Raw genomic sequence first — 27,940 nt, forward strand, 5'->3', positions numbered from 1 at the left:
GAGATTGCATCAATTAAATTTTAGATGTCATCCAACTCATGCATGCCTCTCTCTCTCTCTCTCTCTCTCTCTCTCTCTCTCTCTCTCTCTCTCTCTCTCTCTCTCTCTCTCTCTCTCTCTCTCTCTCTCTCTCTCTCTCTCTCTCTCTCTCTCTCTCTCTCTCTCTCTCTCTCTCTCTCTCTCTCTCTATATATATATATATATATATATATATATATATATGCACATGCGTGTATGCATGTGCATATGGGTGTCTTATAGCGTAAGCTATAAATATATAGTTGTCTTGGCTCTCACTCCATTCATTGATTCTTATTGTGTTAATACTTCATTTTTTTGTCCTTCTTCATTATTGATTATTGGTTCACTCGTTTTGTTTTCACTCTCCATTCTTCCATCATTCATCGTTCATCAAATAAAACGCAGAGTGAGCGATAATGATGACCACGGTTATCAAATTCTCGAGTTAACTCGCTAATTCTTGAGAGTTTACGAGTCCACTTACCCTCTGCGAGTTGACTCGTGTGCACACTCTCTTTTTAGTAGACTTTATAAACTCTAAGTAAACTCGGTAGACTCTCGAGTTTACCACCGAGTCAACGAGTCAGCAAGTTAAAAAAATTCCTGAATAAAAAAATTCTCACATTTAATAAAATTAAACTTTTGTTCTCTAATAACATCAAACCCTCAATGAGAATGATCTACTACTACTTTAACATTTGCAAGTTATTATCTAATAGTGATGCATTACTAGACTTGGTTATTTAAGTATTGTGAAATTTATGATTTACTATTTTACTTTACTATATTGTTTAAATGTTTAATTGGTATGCTACTTATAAACATTTTGTTATTATTTTTATTTAAAGTGGATTCTTACGAGTTTATGAGTTAAGTTTACGAGTCGAGTTTATGGAACTCTCACGAGTTTAATAAATTAAACTCATGAATTTGATAACTTTAAGTCAAAAATATTGTTTCATGTGGCATACATAAAAAAAACCACAATACGAGTACAACATCTCGGCCAACAAGGTCAACTTGCCTTTCGATCATGTTTGGCTTAAGTGGAGTGACCATGAGCAGAGGTTTATTCACCCACGGACTCATGTGAAGCTTCAAATTATCTTCACTATTTCATACTTAATTTTTTTCTTTTTTTCCCTTTTATTTTTATTATTTTATAAAGACTTGAAGTGAATTGAAAAAATAAATAACATGTGACTTGTATCAAGTTTTCTTTTTTTGAAAAAGACTTATATCAAGTTGTTACAATAAAAAATATTAACAAGTAATTGTGTCTTTATTTATAGGTTCTATTGTTCAACATTTTCTCTTATTTAATTTTTATTTTTATTTATAATTTATATCAAATATATTACCTATTTTATCAATGGAGAGGGAAATATTATAATTACATAATTATAAATTATTGCTAAATTATTTTTACACTCACAAGGTTAGTTGATTAATATAAAATAATAAATTACAATGATCGTTCTTATGATTTATTTTTATTACACTGGACATCCTTATTTTTTTAATCCTCCAAGATATATATCATAATTGTTGATTTTTCGTTTCACTGACCACCCTTTAATGTTTTTTTAGTTAATTACAATGATTATTTCTATGTTTTGCTTTTATTATACTAGTCACCTTTTTCTTTTTTGACATTACTTTTAATCTCATTTGTTAACTTAATGAAACTTTTGCTAGTAAATTTAATAAAAGAAGGAAAAAAAGACATTTATTTATGAAAGAAAAACAAAGGCAAAATAAAATGATTTTTAAATAGTGACATGAAGAATTTTGTTGGTACACATTTGAATACTTAATTACATGTAATTTTTTGGGTTTATTTAATTAATTTTTAAATATTGATTCAGCTTGTTGAAATGTAATGTGAACTATTTTACGGATATGTATTTCTTGATAGTCATTTTAATATAAAACAATTATAAAGTTAAAAAGAACATTTCAAAAAACAAAAATCATTTAAAACCATTTGCTCCTCACGTGACGGTCTCGAACTAATGCTCCTCATGTCTAAAACATCAAAGGGTAGTTTAAAAAAAACATCAAAAGATGGTTAATGAAACAAAAAATCAACAATTAAGATATTTTTTGTAGGTTAAAAAAAAGCAACGATGCCCACTATAATAAAAACAAATCATAAAGAGGGGTCATTATAATTTACTTTTAAAGCAACACCTAAAAAAAGAAGGATGACAAATATAATAAAACAAATCACATAATGGTCAATGTAATCAACTTAAAAAAAAAACATGAAAGAATGACCGATAAATTGAAAAATCAACAATTATGATATTTCATACAGGGTTTAAAAGAATAAGAGTGTCCTCTGTAATAACAAAGAAACCATGAAAATGATCATTATAATTTATTCATATAAAAAATAATAATTAATATTCCATTAATTTTTTTTTATAGATTTTACCTCATGTTCTAATATTTTTAGATACGGCCTTGTATTTATATAGAATTAATTAATAATTTTATTACAAGATAATTAATAATCTATCTTCTTTTTATTCTAATAGTATCTATTTTGTTTAATCTATCTATTACTAGATTTTTTTAAGAGAGTTTGAGTGTTTTTATTTTTTTATCTAATTAAAATTATAATTTTATTTTAAATGTGATTTTTTTATTTAATGGAAATAAACTATTAATCAATGTAATATTAATCTTTATTTTGTCAAAAAATATATTTCTATGTATAAGAAAGCGTATTAAAGCGTCAACGGTCCCACTAAATATTAAACTATGACCAAGTTGTGCCAAAAGCCTAAAAGAAAATGAAATTAATTCTAAAGCTTATCACGAATCGGAAACAACTGTATTAGGCCACATGCTAAAGCTAAAAGACCACATGCAAATACAATAATACATCATAACATCAACGTTGGAGCAGTGGTTATATATGTTATGATATTATTATCTTCAAAATTCAAATGGCTCTTTCTGTCAACAAAGGCATTTTTTTTCCCCAAAGAGGAAGAGTTAAAAAGAAGCACACGGTGCGCATTGGATTACAGGTCTTCAAATTAAAGACACAATTGTCATAAATTAGACAAACAATCTTACTAATAAGCGTTGTAAAGATATTAACTTAAAACATCAATTAATAATTATATGTAAAATATAATAAATAATACTTTACAATATTTATTTATTCAATAAAATATAATTTTAATCCTCTTTTTAATTTCTGGTTTTGATTTAGTTTCTTAAGTTTAAAAATTCTCACTTTTATCCCTTAAAATATCTTTCTTAGTGAAAGTTTATTAGACACTTCAAAAAGTAAAAAAGAAAAATTAAAACTAAAAAAAATAAACTGAGACACCAAAAATTCTATTCAAACCAAAATATTTGTTAATAACTAATCTTATATTAGTGTAAGCAAAATTGAATTCAACTCTCTTAAATTAATATCAGAGTCAGATATGTTAAATAGAAAAAAAAAAGATGATATTATGAAAATTAGTCTTCCACAAAAATTAGTGAATATTTTCTCCTCCTGCATAATAAAAAAATATTTGAAAATAGTTTTATTTAAGATAATTGTATAGCATGACTCAGATTTAATCAATATACTAATAAAGATTAAGATAAATAATAATAATTTATACCTCTTAATCAAATGTTATAGATTTTGGCAAAGATAATTGTATGGTGGATGATTTTTTTTTTCTTCATTCAATGTTATTTGTCAATATTTTCCAAAAGTAAGACTATATATAGAAGGTTGATTCTGAATTTTATATTCTTTTGCGTATAAAGAAGACAAAGCTAGAAAGCCCCTAATTCAAATCTAAACACAATAGTTATCACTTAGCACCTTCATAGTTCCCATCCTTCATTTCACTCGAGGGGAGACAATTAGCAACAGTTAAATAAATCAGCATCAATTAGTAAGATTTAAGAAAATATATTTCGCCATGTTTCCCCTTCAATGCAGCAACCACCCCATGTGCGCTTTCTCCGCCGTCACCGCCATCCTCCTCCTGTTCCCGGCGGCGACTTCCCAGGCCCAGATTCTCAAAAAGGAAACCTACTTTTTCGGTCCCTTCAACCAGTCCGACTTCACCACCTTGACGGTGCTGCCCAGCGCCGCCATCAACCTCGGCGCCCTCCAAGTAACTCCGGACAGCACCGGTAACGTCTCCCTCGCCAACCACTCCGGCAGAATCTTCTTCAACAACCCCTTCACCCTCTGGGATAACGACGACAACTTAAACGGAAAACTCGTTTCCTTCAACACCTCCTTTCTCATCAACGTTTTCCGTCCCCAAAACAACCCTCCCGGCGAAGGCATCACCTTCCTCATCACGGCTTCTACCACCGTCCCTAACAACAGCCACGGCCAGTTCCTCGGCCTCACCAACGCCGCCACCGACGGTAACGCCACAAACAAATTCGTCGCCGTCGAACTTGACACCGTGAAGCAGGACTTCGACCCCGACGACAACCACATCGGGTTAGACATTAACAGCGTCAGGTCCAACGTTAGTGTTTCTCTGACTCCCTTGGGGTTCGAGATCGCGCCTAACGTCACGCGCTTCCACGTGCTGTGGGTGGATTACGACGGTGACCGGAAGGAGATTGACGTGTACATCGCGGAGCAGCCTGATAAGGATGCTCCCATAGTTGCGAAACCGGCTAAGCCGGTTTTGAGTTCCCCTCTAGATCTTAAACAAGTTGTTAACAAGGTTTCTTATTTTGGGTTCTCTGCTTCCACCGGTGACAACGTTGAACTAAACTGCGTGCTGAGGTGGAACATTACCATTGAGGTTTTTCCTAAAAAGAATGGAATTGGAAAAGCGTTGAAGATTGGTTTAAGTGTAGGGTTGACTATGGTGGTTCTTATTGTGGCGGGTGTTGTTGGGTGGGTTTGTTGGTTGAAAAAGAAGAAAAGGGGAAATGAGTCTCAGATTTTGGGAACTCTCAAGAGTCTACCTGGAACTCCCAGAGAGTTTAGGTATCAGGAACTGAAGAAAGCGACTAATAAGTTCGATGAGAAGCATAAGCTTGGACAGGGTGGATACGGCGTCGTTTACAGAGGGACACTTCCCAAGGAGAATTTGGAAGTGGCGGTTAAGATGTTCTCCAGAGATAAGATGAAAAGCACTGATGATTTCTTGGCTGAACTCACCATTATCAATCGCCTCCGTCACAAAAACCTTGTTCGCTTACTGGGTTAGTTCATTTAATTTCTCTCTCTCTCTCTCTCTCTCTCTTTTTAATTATTTCCAATTAATGCTTGCATTTTATTTTCGTAATGAACATTTATAATTTGGTTTAGGTTGGATTTGGTTATCACTTTCATGAACGCGTCCTAAATTCGAGTTATTAGGAATTTAGGATCTAGATCCGTTAGTGGTTCTGTCCAGATCATCATCGTCATCCTTAAGGAATCTTTGAAACCAATCTACAGCATTACATTAGTTAGGGGCAATTATTGCTAAATTCTGTAGTGTCGGGCACGTATTCGCTGACAACGTTGACCAGCTATGGTTTTCTTGATCATCCATCCTTGTGCATTCAAATACTGAACGTGGTTGCACTTGCACATGCTCTGATGCACAAAGCCGAAGAGTAAGACTAGTTCAAAAATGCCCTTTTTCTTGTGGTGTTTGATCCAGAGTACAGTACCGTAGGTATATATGATTCCGTATTTGGGTCACGGATTCGTTTTGTTTCGGAAGTGACCTTAAATTGTGCCGTAGTCAACATTAACTGCTCCTGGCAGATAACCTTTCTCTTTCTCTGCCTTTTGGTCCCAGCCAAAGATGATAATGATGATTCATAGAGCCTTGAGGCTTCCTTCACCTACCCAAAAGTGCCAACTTAATTTTCAACTTTTTGTATAAGATGAATTTTCTAACATAATCTTATCTTATTATACGGTCAACTGAAATTTACTATCTTCTAGTTGAGGTCCAAGTCACAAGTAAATTAATTATTAACCATCCGGCCGGCCTAAATCTTTTAATAGTAAGATAAAATCCGGAAGTCATTATCTTATCTTCAATTCCATAATGATAAGGCATTACCCATATACCTTGCCTTGACTTACAAGCATTGCCAACTAATGTAATACAAATCAAACAAGAGGTCAATTGCAATAGTTTCTCTACGTACTCTTGTAATCTTATTATAATTTATATAATGTTCTGTTTAAGCATCTGACTTTGATTAAAAAAAATTAATGCAGGATGGTGTCACAGAAATGGGGTCCTGCTCTTAGTATACGATTACATGCCTAATGGTAGTTTGGACAACCACATTTTCTGTGAGGAAGGTAGCAGCACAACCCCACTAAGTTGGCCTCTAAGGTACAAGATCATAACAGGGGTGGCTTCTGCATTGAACTACCTACACAATGAGTATGATCAGAAAGTGGTCCACAGAGACCTCAAGGCCAGCAACATCATGCTGGATTCGGACTTCAATGCCCGGTTAGGCGACTTCGGCTTGGCGCGGGCATTGGAGAACGACAAAACATCCTATGCAGAGATGGAAGGAGTGCATGGCACAATGGGGTACATTGCGCCCGAGTGCTTTCACACGGGGAGGGCGACAAGGGAATCAGATGTTTATGGTTTTGGAGCAGTGCTTCTTGAGGTGGTGTGTGGTCAGAGACCATGGACAAAGAATGAGGGGTATGAGTGCTTGGTGGATTGGGTATGGCACCTGCATCGTGAGCAAAGGATACTGGATGCAGTGGATCCGAGACTTGGGAATGGTTGTGTGGTTGAAGAGGCAGAGAGGGTTCTGAAATTGGGACTGGCATGCTCTCACCCCATTGCAAGTGAGAGACCAAAGATGCAAACAATTGTTCAGATCATATCTGGTTCAGTGAATGTGCCTCATGTCCCACCTTTCAAGCCAGCTTTTGTGTGGCCAGCTATGGATCTTTCAAGCCCTGCAAGTGACCTCACAACACCAACTACAACAACTGAGTACACACCCATGAGCAGTGACACACATTCTATGCATGTTCAATTCTCTGATAGCAACTCTCTGATCTAAAACAACTTGATCCCCTCTTTGAAAACAACCTTTTCTTTTTCTTTTTGTTTTTTGTGTTTATGTTGGTCAGCCCTTCCACTAAGTTAAATTTTCTTCCTCTGAAAACAAAAACGGAAGAAAATTTATTCAGACTTTTTCCTTTTTTTAATTCTTAATTTGATTTTGATTTTTAAGTAATCAAGTATAGATTCTCTTGTAATTTCTTTTTTTTCCCTCTAATTTTGATTGGAAAGGAATGAAATCGGGGTGCATATATCTGTAAATTTTGATGAAATAAGATATTCGGTATTTTTTTACATTCTTATAATTTTTTGTTAAATCATGTTTTAGTTTCACTATTTTTTTTTAAAATTTCTTGTAAGGTATCTGGCTTTTATAAGGGACAATGTTTGGTGTTGGACGATCAAATGTTCGTCACAGTTAGAGAGATGAAGAAATAAAGAAGAAAAATGATAAATTTTTACGAGATATGATGTGAAAGAAATGAAAAGGGTGTCTTTACTTTACTACTACAAAATAAAGATTTTGCGGTCAAACTTTACTTTACCAAATTGCTTTCATCTCTAATCACAAATAAAGTTGACAAAAAGATTACATAAAAATGAAACAATTTCACAATGAATGATTTTAACCTTTTAAAAATATGAAATTCAAATAAAAAAAAAGTGATATTTTAAAGACCAAACAAAATATAATTTGGCTTTATTTTTTTATATTTTTCTTTTAATGAAGAGGCCGGGTTGTAAATCCTTTGTGAAAGTAGACTTTCCATTCAACGTGCATTAGTAAGAAATCCATTCCGTTCAAGTTAATCCTTTGTGAAAGTAAGATCTTCATTCAATGTCCATTAAGAAGTAAGAAATCTATATATCATCGAATACATAGAAACAAGACAATTAAGGTCGAGATTTAAAAAATTCACATATAGTTAAATTTACCATTTAAATACTCATTCAAACGTTTACCCACTCATTCCTCACTCGGAAGTCTTGTCGAGTTATTTAGCATAGTTTGTTGGTTACTTAAAATATGACCATTAATTTGCCCTTTCTACGCAAAACAAAGACATACATTTCCCCTTCCTAAGTCCTAACCTAGTTCCTATCATTAGGCCAAGCGGAACAACTCCAGGGCTTCATTAGTGGGCATCCCCTTGTTGCTAACTCTGAGTTTCCTTATAATCTTCATAATTAAAAGCTTGATACAGACGTGGGTGATCATGGTCCACCAATTCGCCTGTTGCCTCAACATAAATGTAGCAATTGAAAGACGTTTGCTCCCTTCCTTGCATTGAAGGTCCCGGGGAAAGGAAGGATTGGCAGAAATGAGCCAGAACCGTTCATCACTTGAAGACCACCAGCATTTTCGTCATCTTTGAGAATGGTTAAGAACCCTGAATCTGTGTGTATTGGAACTCCGATTGTTTCTGGGTTGAAGTTTATATTTGTTAAATTTAAACTCGCATAACCAGTCCTCGAAATCAGCAACAACTAGGCCAAGAGATTCAGCCATCTTTTGTCCTATGTTCACTGCTAAACGATGAATCTTAATTAATGGTCAAAATCAACAACCGTTCACACTTCAAAAAAGTCAATATATACGTGAAGTTGTCCGTTTGTGGGAACAAAGTAAGATATATAAACTATACCAAATATCCTAACCATGGACTGTAAGTAAATAGAGTGACGGATAGATCTTCAATAAAATAAATTTATTTATTTTATATATTTAAATAAGTTTTTTTTATAGGTTCTTTCAGACACCTCCAAAATCAACGTTACACTATACACATGGTGTATATATACATGTTGATTTTTTTTATACTTAAAGCTAATTTGAAAATTGGAGATCAATTGATCTAATCCATTCAATTTAGATTTTTTTTTACCACACCCACCATTCTAGTTAGAATTGAAGGCTGACCAGTACACGCCTGTAAAAGTGCAGTTATTCTAGTTAGAAAAGAGAAAACTAAAATTATTCTTATATTGTGTGTATGTGTGTGTGTTTTGCATGGCATGATTTTGTAAATTGTTACATCATGTTAAAGTGATCCAAGCTAAGTTGAATGAACACATGTATGATGTATCATAAACCTAACAACTACATGTAATGCAGTCATGTACAACAAATTACTATAGTTGGAGGATAAAATATGTTTTTATATATTATTTTATCACTTTTAGTTCCTTAAAAAAATTAATCATATTTTTGTCTCTCCTATTTAACTCTAATAGTTAAACTTATGTGACAGTCACATTAGTAGCCACAAAGAGATTAACATCAGTTAAACTTTTTTTTAGAGACTAAAAGTATAAATTAAATTAAAATGAGAGACTATTTTCATATTTTACAATTAGAAAAGAAACAGTAAAAGAAGAGATAGAGAAAAATGAGAGACAAGAAGAGACTAGAGTGGGACATAGGAAATGAACCTCTGGTGGAGCGAGTCATCAAGTTGAGAACAGAAAATCTGCATAGCTTGTGAGGAACACAAGTCATAGAGACCCAAGGCCTCATATAAAGTGCTGAATGCATTTTGTCCCACGTAACCACCAGAGCTTCAACGACCTTCTTCATGTCAGCCATGAAACAACCCCATCTTTCACATGCTTCTCTTAGCTTCTTGCATTCCCCTTCCTCACAATTAATCTTCTCCGCATCAATCACTGGAAAAGTATCCTCCATATTTCTTCTTCTATCTCTAGCTATTGTTTTTTGTTCTTGTGGATGTGGCAAGGATGAAGGGAAAAGACTTGCACTACTACACATTTATAGATACAGGGCAATCAATTCACACATCTATCTAAACAATTTTAATTAAAAGTTTTCTTCTTCTTTTTTTTATAAAAGAAAATTTAGGTTACTTGAATCCTTCAAATAGTAACCGAATCAACCTTTGTTTTCTATAAGTCTTTTTTTTCTTTTATATTTCATTTATTATATTAATAAAAAAAATTAAATATGAGAATTAAATATAACAAAATCTTACACCATTATGAGAATTAAATGAAATATAACGGAGTCTTACACCATTTGTCAATATAAGTTATTCATAAATGTTAATATGCTAATTTAGAGATTACCTAACATAGATATTAATTTGCTATTTTAGAAATTACCTATATTAATACTAAGGTTCTAACATAAGGAACGGAAGTCAAATTCATATTGTTGTTTCTTACTAATCGAATCCATCTTTTTTTTTTCTATTAGTTTTTCTTTTATATTTCATTTATTATATTCATGGATGTTAATATACCATTTTAGAGATCGCCTTTATTAATACATTCCTTTTGGAGCCAATTTTGAATTGTCTGCTCTTAATTGTAAAAATCGGGGGACAATGACATAAGGGAGGGTCTGTCTGGTAGCATCTTTCCTTTTCTGCACTCTTAATCCTGATAATTGATACATGCTAGAACAATTGTTTTGGATTTCAGATCTCTGGCTAATCTAAGTACTTTGATATATTGTGTCTGCTTAGTGTAAAGTTTGGAAATATTTTTGGCAAAATTAATTTCAAATTCTGGAAGCCATGTACTCAATATAGTGCAAAGTACATGTTTATTTTCGAATGTGTAGTTTTATTAGAAAATGCAAAAGGATGATATCTTCAAAAGATTAGGACTATTATTTGTTGCGTATGGGTCTACGCTATCATTTATCAATACGGGGTTACAAATTCAACCCAAGAGGCCAAGGCCTATCAATCGATCATTAGCAAGTGCAAAAGGGAAATTGTTCCTTTTTTTTTTACTGTTGACACCTGACAGGAAATTCAAAAGGACTCCTTTTCTGTCTTCCAATTTATCCCTCCCTTTCATTATTTGAATATAAAAAATTGAGTTAATATTTTATAATGCATGTAATTATTATATATATTTTTTAGTTAATGTAACTTTACTTAAATTATGATTCGCACTTTCTCTCTTAATTAATCTCTTACGTTACTTCACCTTTCTTCTTTAAGTTAGACAAGGAACATTAAGACAAATAACCTTGTTTGAAGAAATAATAGCATCTTAAATTTTCATGGTACTCCTCCTCCATACACATCATAACGTAAAATAAGCAATTATCATTAAAGTTGGTTATTTCTCTCAATATTTTTTCTCTTTTTATCACGTAAATATTTAAAAACAACTATTTACTAGAAAATACAGAAAGAAAAAAAACTCATTAGGTGAGATGCAACGTTTTATGTAAAACTTAAAAACAGTTTTAATATTAATGACTTGTGCGGAATAAAATGATCACACATTTAAAGAAAAGAAGAAAAAAGCCCACAAGAAGTACTTAATATATATTCTCAAACTGTATAACTGATTTTTTTTCTTAATTTATGTCCTGAAAGTGATTCGAACTAATTAAAGAGATAATTAAATTTAATTGATATGCTTCCTTGACCTTTGACCCCACACCAATGAAGACAGACTTAACCAGTTAACGATTTTTGTGTGCGGGAAAGACGCTATATGTCTTGTGTGTGCTTGCCACCGCCATACCAGTAGAGCTAATCTTTATTCTCTTTCTTCTGTTTTTCTTGTTTAAAAAATACACTACCACTCGTGCTTGTCTCTTTCTTTATTTCATCAGTTTTAGTCTAGTTCAAAAAATACACTACGTACAGTGAATCAGTGATGGTTACCTGACACGTTCATCCTTGTCCACGAGAAAATTAGTTATTACATCAATCAATAATCTATAAACATTTTAGAACATATATGGGATCGAATTTTAAATGTTAGAATTGATCATACTATTGTTGATGAAAACTGGATTGAATTGTCAATTGTGCTAGGCGGGCATGGGGTCATTTTTTTTATCAATGAAATTCAATGGGAATATCTTTATAAGTTCATTTGAATTCGAAAGTTTACCTAACCATTCCTCCCTCATAAGGTGTCGTTGAGTTATTTAGCAGTTGGTCACTTATTTCCCCCATTAATTGGCAAAAAAAGACATAAATATCTGAAAAGTGGGGGTATTATTTTCCCAATTAAATAAATCCTAGTTGCTATGACTAGGCCAAGCGTAATAACTCCAGGGCTTCACCAGTGTGCATCTTATTGCTAATTCTGAGCTTCCTGTAGTCTTCATAAATAAAAGGTTGATACAAACGTGGGTGATCATGGTCCACCAATTCTGCTGGGGCCTCAACATTCCTATTCCTGGGTGCTATCATAAATGTAGCAATTGAAAAACGTTTGGTCGCTTCCTTGCATTGTACCCGGTGTGTCAAATTGCAAAACCTTCCATTGCTCCACACCTGCATATGCATATGCATACATTTATTAAAATTTCAATAATACCACAAGTGCAATTGTTTTTATAATCTATGGCTAACCAGTCTCATAAGAGTATTAATTAAGAAATAAAAAAAATATTATAAAAATCATAAAGAAATGTAAAAAATATTATAAGTAGTATAATTACATGCATCTCAATAAAAAAAATTTATTTTAAATTTCTTAATTAATCAGAATGCCATGTAGCATTTTGCAGCCTTTAAGGTGTGTTCATTTGCATAGAAAGAAAGTGAAAAGAAAAAAAAGTAAATAATAAAATAATATAAAATTCATATTTGTTTACACACAAGTTTAATTAAAAAATTTCATCATGATTTACTTTATTTTCATTTCTTGAGTGTGTATTGAACCGGCCTTTAATCTAAACTGATTGTCATATACTTACACGAGCAATATCTCCAAGATTGACTAGAAGGGATCCAGGGAAAAGAGGGATTGGCACAAAAGAAGTAGAACTGTGGAGCACTTCAAGGCCTCCAACATTTTCATCATCTTGAAGAATAGTTAGGAAGCCTGAATCAGTGTGTATTTGAACACCAGTGGACCCTACCGCTTCTGGGGCGAAGTTATATTTGTTAATTCTGAACTGGCATGGCCAGTCCTCAAAATCAGCAACTAGTACGCCTAGAGATTCAGCCATTTTTTGTCCTATTTTCACTGCCAAACCATGAATGGCTTGGCCATATGCCTCCAATATTTGCCTGTCAAAATCAACCCAAAAAAGCCAATACCAAGTTCAAGTTGTCCCTTTGTGTACTATACAGTGTGCTATATCAAAACCATGGACGGCAAAAGAAATGAGGGATCACGTCTGTTGCTTCCATTAAATACATACTTAATAGACGTTTATTACATGAATATTTATGTAATGGATTTAATTATAAGCTCTATTCAAATAAATTTTACCCAAATCATGAGTTATTTTTTTTAATCATGTTGATTAAATCTAACATTACCACCAAGTAAATCCAGAAAAGAAGATGAGAGAGATCGAGGCATAGAGGAAGTGAAACAAACCTCTGGTGGTGTGAAGCATCAAGCTGAGAGCAGAAATTGTGCATAGCCTGTGATGAACCCAAGTCATAGAGGCCCAAGGCTTCATAGAAAGGGTTGACTTTGCTTGGTGCCATGTAACCACTGCCAGCAATGACTTCTGTGTTGCGCTTCTTGATCTCCATAGGAAGATCAAGAAGAGCTTCAATGACTTTTTTCATGTCAGCCATGAGGGTTGCAGGAATAGAGTGGTTAATGATCCTGAAACAACCCCATCTTTCACATGCTTCTCTTAGCTTCTTGCATTCTCCTTCATCAGAATTAATCTTCTCCACATCAATCACTGGAATGGTCTCCTCCATAGTTCTACTTCTATCTCTATTGCTTTTTTCTTTTTCTTGTTGTAACTAATTTTAATTTTGATTTGATTAGCATGTGTGTGCTTAATTAAAGATGGGGGAAAATGACTTTGACCGTCCTGATAGAATCTTTCCTTTTTCTATTTTTTTAATCTTCTTAATCTTGAGTTGGAAGCATATTTCTTTTTATTCACAAATATTAATTGTCAATTTATTAGATTGTTAGTAGATGCTAATAACTTCTTTTTTTTGTTTTTTTTCACCGTCAAACCAATTTATTTTTGCTAGTACAATTATTTTGAGAGCTTTATTTCATGAACTATTTAGTTATTTTTGGAAATAGATGATAAAAAAATTATCTCAGTTTGTTGTAAGATCATAAAAAATTTAATTTTGAGTATATTTTACTCTTGAGAAAGATATAATCTCACGCTTCTATCTATATTTAGTTCCGACAAACGAGGTGAAGAAAAATTATTTCCATGTGACATGAATATTTTTTCCTGAGTAAAAATTCATATATACCATTTTATTAACTACTATCCCACTACTTTCTTATTATTTCTTCGTGCTTAAATTTTTTTCATGTTAAATTAATGTTCTGCAATGATTTACCGTCACTTCAATTTCTATATTTTAGGATAATTTTTCCTTCTCCTCCCATGCTCATTTTTTAATAGGAAATTCTTATTTCTCATCGTCGAATACATGGGGATAAAACAAGGGACGGCGTAAGAGAGCTTTTATAATAAAGATATTTTAATAATTATAATATATATTTCTAGGAAAAAATAATTCAACTAAACATGTAAATATGAAAATAATTTTAACCAATTTTAATAGTTAATCAAACACATTTTTAATAATATTATGATGTTACATGTCCAAAAAAAAATTTCAAAGCAAAAAAAAATTATCTATGAAACAAACGTCTCCATTAGATTTTTGGCTAATTTACTTGATATGTATTGTGTTCTTTGATAAAAAATAATTTAAACAAATTATTTTAAACAATGGAATGTGAACAATATAGTGAAAATTGTATTGATTATTACATGTTTATATTGAAATGTGTAATTTTAATAGAAAACGAAAAAAAATGATATCTTTAAAAAATCAGGATTTTTATTTGTTGCGTTTGCGTGTAAAGTTGTTAAGATGCGTAAACAAATTCAATACATGTAGCACGTGCAAAGGGGAAATTGTTCCGGTTTTACTCCGACAGGAAATTCAAAAGTAAACCCTTGTCTCCTGTATATTTATCCATCGCTTTCATTATTTAAATTATAAAAAGGTAAGTTAGCATATAACACTAATTTATAACAATATATAATATATGCTGTCAAAAACAATATAATATATAATATATAATAGAGAAAGGCTACATATTTTTATCTCTACTTGGTGTTTTCCTTTGTGTGGAAAAAGAGTAAAAATGAAAAGAAATAAATAGTAAAATAAAATGAGATCCATATTTTTAGATTCTATTTTAATTCAAAATTTTCACCTCAGGTCACTTTCTTTTCTTTTTTTCTTCTCTTCTGAACTGACCCAAAGATATATTTTATTTTCTCAATTGCACGCAATTACTAATTCAAGTTTCTGTATATCATAACTCAAGTTTTACCTCTCGACTGCACATTCTCGTATTTTATTTAGCTTTCTTCTTTCTATTTGACTCTTTTTATGTAGAAACATATTTTTAAAAAAAATATAAAATAACATGTCATTAATACTTTTTTTTAAACAAGAGTCATATTTATATGTGAACGAGTTAAAATACTAAAAATATATGTACATAATTCAACTATACATCTTGCATCCCTCAGAAAAATTACAACCTATCAAGCCTGTGCTATCTTGTTGAGTGGGAACTGATCACAAAACATTTCAAAATCCTGTTTTGTGGGCTATTTGTGAGTGTTCCTATTTGCCTAGAGTTACTACATAGAATGCCTACCATCAGTCCTCTCTTTAGTTTGTCTTTCTTCTTGGATTTCTTCCAAATCTTCATCGTCTCCTCTCCTACCTGCTTGCTCCTTCCAATATGCAATCATTTTCTTTAGTCGAGCTATCTCTTTGGAAGAAACATTTTTGCTCGGATCGTTCACAATTGATCTCACTCGTGACGCATACCTGAATTAGCATAAAATATAAAGATTATTAGAACACTAAGAGAATACATACTAGCCAAAAAAAAAAAACTATTAAAAGATTTGGAAGTGAACTTTGTAGAGTTCAAGAAAACAAGGATAAGAAAAACATACATTAGAGAGTTATGTGTTTCATCCAAGCTTGATTCTACTGGAGATACATTCACAAACATGAGGGTTTTGGCATTACCCCCAAGTGAATCACTCATCAACATAGTTAACTTGTGGTTTCTGTAAGGTATGTGTTGACCACCAGAAGACAAAGCACTAATAACATCTCCTAGTGCTGATAATGATTTGTTGATACTTTGAGCTTCTTTAAGTTGACTACCTGAAGAACCAGACTTTTTTACTCTTTCTGAGCCAGCAAGATCCACAAAACTTAACTGTATGACAAATGACAAATCCAACATAAAAAGTTAAAATCCACATTGCCTCGAGGTCATACAATACTTATGTTTCGAATTGCTACATAATAAAGGAAGAATATGGTATACTAACATTCATACTGATATTCAAAGGTAAAATACAAGTAATGTACAATAATACCTTTCCCCTTGCAGTTGATTGGCTTTGAAGGTTGGTACTTTCAATGACAATTGATAGTATGAGATGAGATCTTGAACTCTCGTCGTTCATTTGTGTCCCTGATGTATGTCGCTGCTCAGACCCCCTCTGTATCATGCTATTTAACTCCTCCACGGTGGAAATTGGCACAATTGTTACGTTTTCTACTGCTACCATTCCCTAAAATAAGAGTAAAATAAAACAATTGCAACCAGAAAGTGCAATTCATGAATATAATAAATAAACTATGTTAATTCTACTTGAACAAAATATCTAGAAATGGAAATGTACATCCACAAAATAGAATAATCACCTTGGAATCCTTCTTAATATCCAATTTTAAACGCTTTGCATTCTTCGGTAACAGAAGATCTACAAGTGTATCTTGATATAATTCCAACATATATGCCTGCATCATACATACAAAAAGAAGTCTAGATCAGACAACAAACACATGCTACTGCAAATCTCGTGATTTGTTCTGGTTAAGTCGCTCAACATTATACCCATTGAAAGACAAAGGGAAAAACTAATAATCTATCATTTAGCTATCCAAAATAATTATTTGTACATTCAGTGGGTTTAATGACATCAAATTTATAAAATGTAGAGAGAAATATTCAATAATTGCCATTTCACAATCGTTACCTTCAACGAGAAAGAATACTTGTTACTATCTCTCCTTAAAATTCTAAAAAGTTCTGCAGTACCACGAGGGGTAAGTCCAAGATTGTTTTCAGCTCCATAGATTGTAAAAGTCTTCCCAGAACCAGTTTGACCGTAAGCAAATATGCAAACATTATAACCATCTACAGCAGATTGCACTAAGTACTGCATTGCAAATGTCCAAAAGAAAAACATTAGTAATGAGTATAGAAAAATATTAAATCTATTTCAATGTACATATTATCTAAAGCAAAAAACTAGGATCTTTAATTTGTTATACTAAGACTTGCCCTTGTATCCTCAAATACATCTTCTTGAGTGGCATCACCATCAAACACACGGTCATATATGTGTTGTTTTGGTTTATCATCTTTCCACGGATGCTCAACTGTAAACTCATCTACAGTAGTAAGAGAATCTCTTTCTTTGCTTGCAATCTCTTTTTCACTAAGAGGTCTTAACCGACAATAAACTCTTATCTTGCCTTTCATATCTGAAATAAAGAATCATAATCCAACGTAGTTATTATGTCAGTTATATATGTAAATCTACAAATTCACAGATACATAATATTTCTGGTATAAATAAATTCTGTCCACCACCTTCTATGGTATTAAAATATCGCTTTCTGAGAACCTGCTCTTCCTTATAAAGCAATTCCATTTCAGCTAGTTGAACTGCTTGCATCTTCAGTATGGCAGCTGTTTGCTCATTCTTTCTGTCAATGTCCTACATGAAGCAAATAGAAATTTATAAATTTTTTTTTAAATTCATACACCTAAGGTGAATGCACACAGCATGCTGACCGAAAAGTGATGATAAAAATAAGAGTATCAAAACCTCTTTCATTTCTCTCAATTCTTCTAGTTCATCTAAATTGTTCTTCAATGCAGCCAATTCAGAGTCTTTGACCGAGACTGTAGACTCAGCCACACTTAATTCTTGTCTAAACGCATCCAGTTTTCGTTCAAGGTCATATACTTTAGAGTTCAGAGTTTTGCCTTCTTGCTCAAGTTTCCATTGAAGAGAACTAGCCTGCATTATAACCACCACCAAGTCATTTTAGATTAAGAAATAGGATTTTAATTAAAATACAGAGTTCCAATAATCTATGTTACCTCTTCAGCACTCTTCTTCTCAAGCTCAGATAGCTTCTGTTCCAAAATCAACTTATTACTTCTCAGGTTTTTGATAGTTTCTTCAGCTACACGCAACTCACCTTTACATAGTTTTAGGTCATCTTCGAGTTTCTGTGACACCTTACCACAAACCAAAGTCCAAAATTTATAAATTAAAAGTAAAAATGTCTATATTAATCAGGAAGGAATGAACAAATGAATAGCCAGTTTCAAAAGGCATCTTACTTGGTTATTTGTTTGAGTGTGGTCCTTTTTGGTAGTGTTCTCTGTAACCAGATTACTCAACTCTGCCATCTTTGCTTCCATGTTTCTTTTCTCTAGAATTTCAGCCTAGTAGATTGCATAATCATTAAGACAAGTCAATAATGCAAAGATTAAAATAAGAATGATTCCATGAAGAGTTAAGACTTTTACCTGAAGTGCCTTATCTTTTTCTTCACATAATGACCTAAGTTTGTCACGGTCATTTGTAACTTCTGCAAGACTCTGCTTGTCAGCTCTTAAAGATCTTTGTAAGCCCTCTAATTCTTGTAGCATGTCCTCTTCTTGTTTTTGCTTCTCACGCAATTTATCCAGCAACTAAATTCAACATGATTTAAAAATATTACAACTAATGACTAAGAAATAAGCATTTTACAGTCCAACAGTAAAATGGTGGCCGAACGTATGTGTGTTTGGTTGACTTATAGTGAAAAAACATTCACATTTTTTGACAGCTTTCTGAGGCACTATTGAGGAAAAAAAGGATGATTATTTCCCAAAGTTTAAGCCGAAGCAAACATGGCACCCGTATCAAAAGTTGGTGCATCTAACATACCATGTCTTTACATAATTTCATGCAAGAAACTGGTTTCTTTATCTACAAAAAGAAATCTAGCATAAAACTCAATTTTGAGCTTTGTAGCTAGCGCTCTAGCCTAAAGCCAAATTAGGATGAAAAGCATTCTTTACTCTTCACAGGGAAGCAAACAAACCCAATTGGTTTCTTTTACTAAGCAATAACTCATAAAAGAAATGACCTTTAAGTTTAATGGTTCAGTTTGGAATTTATGTCCTACATAAAATACTATGATCCATTTTGGATAAACTTATCAATAAGCACTTATAAAAGAAAAAAAATAAAACAATAAAATAAATCAAATTTTTCTCAAAAGTTAAAACCAACTTATGCATCTTACCTTTTTTAGAAGCTACATCATCTAACTTATCCAAAAGCTGAAGTGCATAACTTGATTTTAACTTATGAGAGAAGTTCAATTAATTTTATCTCCACTTTTCTTCTCCTATAACAATAATTACTTATTGAGAAGTTTATCCAAAATCCAAATCAAGCCAATAACATACATTAGAAGCTTAGACTTACTTGATCAGCATTCGTTTGAGATTCTTCAACAAGTTTTGATAACTCTTGAAGACGTTTTTCAGATAGTTCCAAATTAGAAGGCTTAAAATCATTAGAAGTGTCTTCATTCAAAGATTCACCCACAGCAGATCGAGCTTTGGAATAGCGTCGCAACATTACGTCATTTATGTGTGTCTGAAGAGCTACACAAATTTCTTCTCCCTTCAAAGAATGATAAAATACCAATAAAATAAAATAACTTCAAAGTAATGAAGATATGAGTCAAGTCCAAAGGTCGAAATTAAGAACTAGGAAGAGTACAGTGTCCCTGAACATGCCAATACCTGCTTTGTTTCAAACTGGAATATGTGAAGAACACCTGCAACCCGCATTTTAAAAAATACTGCAGTATTGCTGCTTCCAAATTGCATTATGTCTCTCAATTCAGCAGAGTGCATATATTCCTTTGGAACGGGACGGAAAAAATGGACCTGGGAATAATTTATTAAAAAAACATTCAATTAAAAGCACAATTCGTTTTTAAAAAGAAATTTTAAACCTTATAATCTTAAAATTTAAATCATGTTAGTCTTACCCCTCTCTTGTTGATTCCTAATATTATTCGCCCAGGCAATAGTCCAATAGGATCATCAATTTTGCGAACATTGAAGAAAACGGAAAACCCATAGGGAAGTGTTCTCAATATATGAAGAAATTGTTGTCTAGCATCATCTTTCGTCACATGCGCCTGTGAAGAGAACATCTTAAATCAGACAAGGCAGAAAATCGGCATATTTCATCATATGTAATAGGTATACTTGAAGCAGATATTGATTTCCATGATTAAAACTGATAGTCTGATACATGAGTGGAAACTGACTTTGTGAGATGCTCAGTGAATGGTTTGAAATAAAATGAATAACACAAGCTACAAAAAGAATAAACAAATCATATTTATCACTGATCAAATGTTAAAGAAAAATAAACAGATAGGCTTGGGCTCTTGGAAAGTATCCAAGACCCAGACCCATACCAGTGAATGATAACAAGAAAGAATGTCCAACTCCCATTCCCGTCTTGCTCGAGTCATTGCTATTTGTCTAGGCAGAAATCGCTCCAAAAATGAATTCCAGTCACTGATCAATACAAAAATCTCAGTTATTTAAAATGGCAAGAGAAAATGAAAAAAATGACAAGTTCCCTAACCAGAACATCAATCAAGAGAAGCTAAATACTATTGAGAGAAAGTTCATAACAAGATGAACATCGAAAATCACTAACGCGCATGATTCAGGTCTTCTAACAAATCCAATCTCAGCCAAGATTTGCAATGCAGAAAGCTGGGCTGCATCATTCCTTCCAATAGGGTAATTACCCAAAATATAGTCATGCTGCAACTGTAACAAAGCATCCATGCACCAATGATGTAATATCTTGAAGGTAATTGCAGTTTTATTCAATAACAAGATATACTCTTATTCATTGATAGAACAGAAACAAAAAGACATACTTGTACATAGGACAACTGCAAAAACATTGGATCTGTCACAGCTTCATCTGATTCACGAAATAACTTTTTCTTGAAAATTAGTTTGCAGTGCAATATTTCTCCCTTACTTCGATCCTTCACTGCCTTAAATTCTGCCAGGAGATCCCCAATATATTTGTTGTCGTCTAACCCAACGTACTCCTCTGAGTAACAAAAAAAGAGCTGTTAGATTACTCATCTCAGCAAGTTAATGATATTAACAAGAAAGGAGTGGAAAAGGACATGCCATTCCCAGAATCAGGTGATTTAGAGCTGGTAACAACTTTACGACATTCAAACAAGCTAAAGCTTGAGTATGTTGACAGTTTAATGATCCCTGCAAGTTCCTGAAGCAAATGTAAGTTAATTAATGAATAAAATGATTTAAAATTCAGACAAAGAAAAATGACTATGGCCAAGTTTGGATAAACTTCTTAACAAGCACTTATGGAAAAAGAAAATAAGGCAGTAAAAGGAATAAAACATCAGTGATAGGTTAAAATCAACTTATACACTTTACCCTATTTGGAAGCTCTCTTGTTTTAACTTAAAGTGTATACATCAGTTTCAACTTATAGGAGAAGTTTGATTCAATTTACCCTTGTTTCTTCTCCTATAAGTATTTAAGAAGTTTATCCAAACTAAACCTATGTCTAAGACAGAAAACCGAAGGGCAATTAAGTCATAATCATAATTAAATTGATCTGCTACAAACAAAATTTTCTTATTAGTGGTATATGAAGCAAAGTTCACTAAGTGAAACCCTTCCATCTATTAAGGTATAAATCATTCTGTGCATCACACATCCATAAATATAACCATAATAGTTTTACAAAGCATACAGTCCAACAAAAAACAAGGCACATTTGCAAACTAAGTTGATTTGTATTATTTCTTCAACAAAAAGTAAAGATGACATCTTAACCACCACAGGAAGTCACGTATTGGCAAAACCTCACTTTCCCAAAAGATAAGGAAATTTTTGGGGTCATGCTTAAACTTTACAGCAATTTATTTGCTTAACATATTTCAATTTCCTCATTCTTCCATAGATGTTAAGCACATCAGTACATCTGCATCAGTTAGAATGTGTGCTACAGCCTATAGGAAATATATCATATAAGCATACAAAGGTTTCAAAGAACCTCGACAGCATCAGCAACTGTTGTTGACATGTCATATGTAATTTCTTCAAATGTTTCATCCAGGAAGAACACTATAGTTGTAAGCTTTTTCCCTGTCAACAGAGTTTCGATCTCAACAGGCCCAGGTATTATATGTCTAGGACCAGCCTTGACAGAGTGCTTCAAAGCATTTAATGTATTTAATGCAAGGGCTCGGATCTCAGGATCAGCAGTCACACCATATGCCATATTATGAACATACTCTGATAGATAAGCTCCAATGTCTTTGCTAGGAGGCATGGATGAAGCACATAAATACATTAGCTCCCATGCTTTAATCAAGTATTCCCTGCTTTTCAGACCAAAACAGTATTAATCACTAGCATGCAAACCACAGCAAATATTCAGCTTCAATACAAAGTCCAAGAAAACATGAAGTGTGACACACACTACTGAAGAAACTTAGATACCTCTCAGGGCTGTTTCTCGTTTGTTTTGATAATTGGAGAAAGAGTTCATCTCGGAGCTCTGAACGCTTCAAACTTTGCTTGTATAGTTTACCAACAAGCTCAACTCGTTCTTCTAAGCTTATTGGAGTTACATGATCAGATGAATCAACTCCAATATATTTCAAAATTATTTGAAATAATTTTGTTGCTCGGCTTGCCAAGTCACCATTCAGCTTAAGCAATGATGTAGGTATTGGATCCTGCAGTAATTTGCGAATTAGCTTTTCTAGAATCTAAGAATAGAATTAATCATTTATTATTGAAACATTGGTATTTGGTTACCTTTTGGAAACAAAGCATGTCCTCAAATGTAAATTTCTCTCGAACTTGAGGGCCCACGGATCTTTTAGAAAAAAATCCACGTTTTCCAGCAGATTGAATTTGTTTATGCATCAATTTTAAGAATCCTTCCACCTATAACATACAACATTCAGATAACAAATGATCATGCACATAATTAACCCTAGAAACTAAAAACTACCATTGATGCAAGAACTTGGACAAAACTCATTGAGACACATATTGCTAGGGAAGCAAAACTATTTAAGAAAATTATGAATAGTCCAACCTGGAATCTATCAATCAAGGGTACAGCACCAGCGAGTTCTGATGGAATAGCCATTGATAGAGTGGTTGGTGTACTGCAACATACAAATAAAATACAAAATTACAAATTGAAGAATTGCATATGGGTGAACAGAAAATTCATTCTTTGTCATTAACTAGCCACTCAGTTCAAGGGAAAAAGCATAATATGTATTGCCAATTAAAAACAGAATCAAGTTCAACTGCATACAACAAAACATGATAATGACTTTCTTAGAGTTGCAACAAATAAAGTCTCAAATGCAGTGTGAGATCGACTTTTGCAGAGATAAAAAAGGAAGTAGTGTAAAAATAATGCAATGGTTTATATGTAAAATTTGCTTCTGTAATTAAGAAATTTTGCCTTTCTCTAGCATTTCAGAGCTCAATATCTGCTAACATGAGCCTCCCAAATCATAAGATGCTCATATCTATCAAACCAGGGGTTACTAAACAAAAGATTGTAAATACTTATTTGAATAAACTCCAATATATATCCAAAAGAAATGATAATACTCACGGTGGCGCGAAATTGGAGCCTTCACTATCATAGCCATCACCATTGCTAACAGATGCATAGTTGTGAACGGGGGTAGCCTCATTGCCATTGCTAGAACTAAAGGAAGATCTATTTGTCCTCACACTTTGGCCACTGGATGGTGGCACATCAATTGTCATTTTGCTTGCCAACAAACAAAGTGAAACTAGTCAAAGCAACAAAGTTTGCTTCTCTTTAGTCTCCTCCAATCTCCACTGCATGATAAAAACTGAAACATAAGTAACAATTACACCACATACACAGATACACTACCTGAGCTCTATTTATTCAGAAATAGAATCAGATATGAAATGTTAATGTGTGACAACTGATAAGTGAAGAACCTCCCACAGACTAGCAACATAATCAAGTATGGAGCCTATGAATTGCAGCCTAAAAAACAGTCTGAACTATTAACAGACACCAACAAACCATCAAAGCAACAACAAATGCATTGAAAAAATGGATATTCCTGAAATTTTTCAGAAACATGCAGAAGGTAATGAAGGGCAAAGACAGAGAACCCCAGAAACCGAAATGCTTCAACATTAAACTAGACAAGATGGGCAAAAGTCAGAAGCTTGAGCATTTCCAAGTACCTTGGTTTCACTACCCACATATTCACCAACTCAAACAAAAAAGAAGAAGAAGAAGGAAAATCCAACCTTTGAAAGAGTAATGAGACTATATGGGATTTTGTGTGTGAAAGAGAGAGACAGAGATCTGGGGTGAAGTCAATGAGAGTGGATTTTTGGTTGTAAATGAAAGAAAGGAGTGTTTTTGATTTGAGACCGAAGCTTATACTGATGGGCAAAGACAAAAAAGTGAGAGAAAGTCACGAGAGCATTATTAAACACCAAGGCTTTTTGGGAACTCGAACCACTTTCTACTTTCTTCTTCTTCACTCAAAAAAACAAGCTTCACATAAAGGAAAAAACACAGAATCTATGAGATGAGGGAGATGAATGAGATGCATACATGATGCACATACCCACATTCGTATAATTTAACATTTACTATAATTCGTGCTTCCTATGTTTATTTAATTGAAATTGAAGTATCTTTATAAAATTTGCAGAGCTAATACCCATAATCAATTCGACCAAAAAAAAGCCATAAAATATTTCCTATGATATAGTATGCCATTGCTGAACATATGGTTATGGCCACTCCATATGGGCAAATTAAAATTAAAACTCTTCGTATCATATAACTGCAATGATGTAATAATTTCAAATATATCCGTGTGATATGATTACTGATTGTTGATGTTGTTAATCAAAGTAATGCTAAGTGCTAACACTCAATATATTTTTTTTCATCAAATTTGTCAAATATAAACTCAATATATATTTTTTTATTCAAAATTAATCATACGAAAGATAACCTTTTTTTTTACCCTGTGAAGCTATAACACTGTATATAATGACCTTAATATTTTAATTTTTCGTGTTAAAGAATATTTTATTTTAATATATGTGTGCCGTATGATTATGACAATATAAAATGTGGAAATAATGAATACGTAATTTGAACAAGCCAGAGTGGGCCCCACAGGCATTGTGCAAAATTCGTCCCTGTCAGTCTCCGGCGGGAAGAAGCCACCCAAAAATTCGTGCTGGGTTCTCTCACATTTCACTTTCTAGCACAAGGCTGTGTGGGTCTCATCTTAATATTTAAATTTATTAAAGATATTCACTTGTATATTTAAGCAATAATGGCAGTAGTAAAATTTATCATACCAAATAAATTAAAATCATTTATTTCACCCAATTATTGACTTTCTGCATCCTGTAACCGAAGCCAAAACCATTGATTTGAGGATAAAGTAAAGACAGTTCATTAGAAACAGTTTTTTTTTTTTAGTTTCATTTATTTATTCGGCGGATACCATATATTTATGTCTTTTTTAATTTCTACAATAATCTCTGTAACTGTAAGGGTGGTAAGTAAAAAAAAAAAAAAAAAGGTAGTACTATGGTCTATGTAGCACAAAAAATGTAGTATCATGTACAATCTGCAAAAGTGTGGAGTATTAATATATTTTATTTATTTATTTTCCTTTTCAACACAAACGTGACACAGCCCGAAAATGTTTATCAAAGAAAAACCTTTGTCCTTGGAAAAATCTTACTCCAAAAACAACTCCAAACGGTGTTTGAAGTGGAAAACAAATAGGTTAAAAAATAATAATATTTAAATATTTATTAAAATATACAAAATATTGAACTCGCAATCCCAACCTCTCCCTTCCCCCAACTCTTTCTTATTAAAATTTTAATCATTAGTATCTACATTTTATCTTTCTGAGATGACTCGCACTAACACTTCACCCACAATATTACCTTCCAAGTTATATTTCTTTGTGCAAATAAAGTAAATTTCATAATATTAAAATTTTAAGTTAATTTTTAATTTTAAACATTTCCAGTGATACATTATATCACACTGTAAAATTTTAAATGTTTCTGAGAAGCACACACTTATCATTGCTTGTGAGTGCACTATTAGAGAAACTAGTTGATAAATCTTAATGCCAACTTGTCTCCAAATGTGCATTATAATAATTGTAATAATAATAAATGACACAGAACCATATATAGATATGTAAACAAATAAGAAAATAAAATGGGCCCGTTCAGAGTTAGAGAGTCGAAATCATTAACCAATAAAGATATGTATGTATGATCTTAATAGCCAAAGTTGCACCTCGCCATATGGCAATTGTGCCGGCTAAGGCCTGAATAAAGTAGGGGGGGGGGAAATGAAAAAAACAAGAGTTTCTAGAGATTGCAAAGGGATAAGGAATCAATGGTTCAATTAATGTGTAGTTATAAGATTCACGAGATTGGTCACTGAATGAATATTTCATATAGCCATTTTTAGCTACATTATGCAACTGCAAAGTGTTCTCATTTCCACAAAAAGAAAATGAAGTTACTGGAAACCAACCTTAATGAGTTACCCTACACCCAACAAGATCAGTGCAAGCTAGCTAGGAGAGTCTCTCTGGCAATAAAGATAAACATGAGAAAGTTGAGGAGCTAGCAATGATCTTTTGAGTGGTCCAAATTGATATAAACACACAACAACAAACCAAGCATGATCAAAATGAACGAAAGGAGTTGGTAAAGGAAAACTTGTGGCAACCACTAGAAGATAAATGTCCGAAAATGATTAAAAAAAAATTCCATTGAAGCATGTGAGGATAATTAATTAAAATTTACAACATGCATAGCATTAATTGTCAACAAACAATGGGTCATGTAGGAATTTCAATTAACTTGCATTCCTTGAGGAAAAAAGTGTAGTCAAAATGGATGTATACTCAATTTCGTAGTATTAATTTAAGGTCTGATTTGCTCCATATTTTTGTCTAATAGACTCTTATTTCGTTGGTCTGGGTTGGAAATTCTCAGCAAAGATTGTAATAAACATTTTACGGATATTGTTTTCCCTTATTCGATCCACCTTCATTATTATTTTTCAAAGGTCGTATACTATATATGTATGGTTGAGGAAGCAATGATATGTCAATTTCAAAGTGCAATGTTGGCCCATATAAGGTTACTGAGTTGAAGTTTCCAGTTTCAGTATGTTTTGTTGCAAACAATTGAAACAATAAAGTACGTAGCTGGTAAGATGGCATGTGTAGTTCACTATTCACGGCTTTTTGGTGACTCAAACAAGTAGCGTGAAATTATGCTCTCTTTAGAGGTGCATAACTCCATCACCAGTTTTAGTGTTTGTCAAATTCATATGCGAATTATTTGTCTAATCCATACTAATTTTAATTAGCGTATATTTGGTTATGCATCAAATATATGTCTTATTAATTTCACATATGTTTAGCGTATATTTGGTACGAACCCAAACATGCGGCTAATAAATTGAAGTGCCCGGGCTACATATTTAGTGGTTTGATCGTGATATTACAATTTCTGCATAGAATGAGTGTATGTTCCTTCTTGAACATACAGTGTTGAAGAGTTTCTGAAACAGTAACTCTTTTTTTCACGCACCCTTATTTACTACACTCACATCACATTATCATTTTTAAATAGTT

At 32.9% G+C, this 27,940-nt stretch overlaps 3 protein-coding genes and 1 long non-coding RNA gene across 6 annotated transcripts; 1 reads left to right on the forward strand and 3 right to left on the reverse strand.

The window, feature by feature from the left end:
• Nucleotides 1-3,776: 3,776 nt before the first annotated feature.
• Nucleotides 3,777-7,355, forward strand: LOC100784558 (probable L-type lectin-domain containing receptor kinase S.5). The gene is made up of 2 exons (XM_003538872.5): nucleotides 3,777-5,223; nucleotides 6,242-7,355. The coding sequence occupies exons 1-2, from the start codon at nucleotides 3,966-3,968 to the stop codon at nucleotides 7,057-7,059; spliced, it is 2,076 nt and encodes a 691-aa protein (XP_003538920.1). The 5' UTR covers nucleotides 3,777-3,965; the 3' UTR covers nucleotides 7,060-7,355.
• Nucleotides 7,356-7,964: 609 nt separating this feature from the next.
• Nucleotides 7,965-9,952, reverse strand: LOC102663817 (2-oxoglutarate-dependent dioxygenase DAO-like). Its single transcript, XR_003263372.2, has 2 exons — nucleotides 9,482-9,952; nucleotides 7,965-8,604 (listed from the first exon to the last, which is right to left on the reverse strand). It is a non-coding gene; the product is annotated as a 2-oxoglutarate-dependent dioxygenase DAO-like (long non-coding RNA).
• Nucleotides 9,953-11,909: 1,957 nt separating this feature from the next.
• On the reverse strand, nucleotides 11,910-13,871 carry LOC100792133 (2-oxoglutarate-dependent dioxygenase DAO). The gene is made up of 3 exons (XM_003537655.5): nucleotides 13,389-13,871; nucleotides 12,757-13,072; nucleotides 11,910-12,331 (listed from the first exon to the last, which is right to left on the reverse strand). The coding sequence occupies exons 1-3, from the start codon at nucleotides 13,724-13,726 to the stop codon at nucleotides 12,086-12,088; spliced, it is 900 nt and encodes a 299-aa protein (XP_003537703.1). The 5' UTR covers nucleotides 13,727-13,871; the 3' UTR covers nucleotides 11,910-12,085.
• Nucleotides 13,872-15,481: 1,610 nt separating this feature from the next.
• LOC100785619 (kinesin-like protein KIN-14I) lies at nucleotides 15,482-24,854 on the reverse strand. 3 transcript variants are annotated; one of them, XM_041006654.1, is made up of 24 exons: nucleotides 24,540-24,854; nucleotides 23,857-24,089; nucleotides 23,320-23,392; nucleotides 23,034-23,165; nucleotides 22,713-22,951; nucleotides 22,264-22,594; nucleotides 21,366-21,465; nucleotides 21,101-21,282; nucleotides 20,872-20,987; nucleotides 20,624-20,726; nucleotides 20,186-20,338; nucleotides 19,935-20,081; nucleotides 19,612-19,812; nucleotides 18,663-18,827; nucleotides 18,474-18,578; nucleotides 18,228-18,359; nucleotides 17,950-18,144; nucleotides 17,712-17,838; nucleotides 17,400-17,602; nucleotides 17,092-17,274; nucleotides 16,757-16,852; nucleotides 16,426-16,623; nucleotides 15,991-16,262; nucleotides 15,482-15,859 (listed from the first exon to the last, which is right to left on the reverse strand). In XM_041006654.1, the coding sequence occupies exons 2-24, from the start codon at nucleotides 24,012-24,014 to the stop codon at nucleotides 15,667-15,669; spliced, it is 3,804 nt and encodes a 1,267-aa protein (XP_040862588.1). In that variant the 5' UTR covers nucleotides 24,015-24,089; nucleotides 24,540-24,854; the 3' UTR covers nucleotides 15,482-15,666. The 3 variants fall into 3 exon arrangements, with proteins under 3 accessions (XP_040862588.1, XP_006590765.1, XP_003538921.1); XM_006590702.4 differs by having other exon boundaries at nucleotides 18,228-18,368; nucleotides 24,540-24,853; XM_003538873.5 differs by having other exon boundaries at nucleotides 18,228-18,368; nucleotides 22,264-22,591; nucleotides 24,540-24,852.
• Between the last annotated feature and the right edge of the window lie 3,086 nt (nucleotides 24,855-27,940).

The sequence above is a fragment of the Glycine max genome, chromosome 11 (genome assembly GCF_000004515.6).
Source record: "Glycine max cultivar Williams 82 chromosome 11, Glycine_max_v4.0, whole genome shotgun sequence".
NCBI classification, from domain to species: domain Eukaryota; kingdom Viridiplantae; phylum Streptophyta; class Magnoliopsida; order Fabales; family Fabaceae; genus Glycine; species Glycine max.